We start from the raw sequence: 466 nt of genomic DNA, 5'->3' as shown, positions 1-466 counted from the left end.
AGGCGGGTCGCCGTGAAGTGTCAGTATGTCTGGCGTCGGCAAGCAGAGCAAGCTGTGTGCGCTCTCCTGGGTTCTGACAGGCTCGCCTTCTCCGTCGGGCTGAGGCTGAGACACAGTAGTTTTTGTGCAGGTGGAGACTCGGCAGTCTATTGTTGCATTTTTCGCAGGGTTGTAGATAGCCACGAAAGAAGTGTTGTCTCGGGTGCTGTACAGTTGGGTGGTCAAATCGTTTGCTGGGGGCAAATCATAATCTTTGAAATTTGTGAAGGCAGCCTTCCAGTGGTCCACTGCTTCTGTGCAGTTAGGTGTTGCAGAAGGGAGTTGAAGGTAAGCAAAGGCGGTCCTAAAGAATAGCTCGTTTTTGGTCTTTGACACTTCTCCCTCCTGCAACAAACGTAGACAGATGTCTTGTTTTCACAACTTGTGCTACAAAGTCTAGCTATAGATCGAGCTCAAGGGGAAGCAG

General features: G+C 50.4%; 1 protein-coding gene across 1 annotated transcript in view; it reads right to left on the bottom strand.

Annotated features, from left to right (window-relative positions):
• Positions 1–466, bottom strand: part of EMH_0058400 (SAG family member) — a gene marked incomplete at both ends in the record, with an annotated part of 2,991 nt that overhangs the window by 745 nt on the left and 1,780 nt on the right. Inside the window, one exon of the mRNA XM_013497577.1 lies at positions 79–384. Coding sequence (XP_013353031.1) covers positions 79–384 — 306 coding nt within the window. The remainder of the gene's footprint in view (positions 1–78; positions 385–466) is intronic.

This window comes from Eimeria mitis, genomic scaffold (genome assembly GCF_000499745.2).
Source record: "Eimeria mitis Houghton genomic scaffold, Emh_scaff2766, whole genome shotgun sequence".
Taxonomy (NCBI): Eukaryota; Apicomplexa; class Conoidasida; order Eucoccidiorida; family Eimeriidae; genus Eimeria; species Eimeria mitis.
The sequence above is the reverse complement of the archived record's forward strand: the minus strand, read 5'-3'. Positions and strand labels throughout refer to the sequence as shown.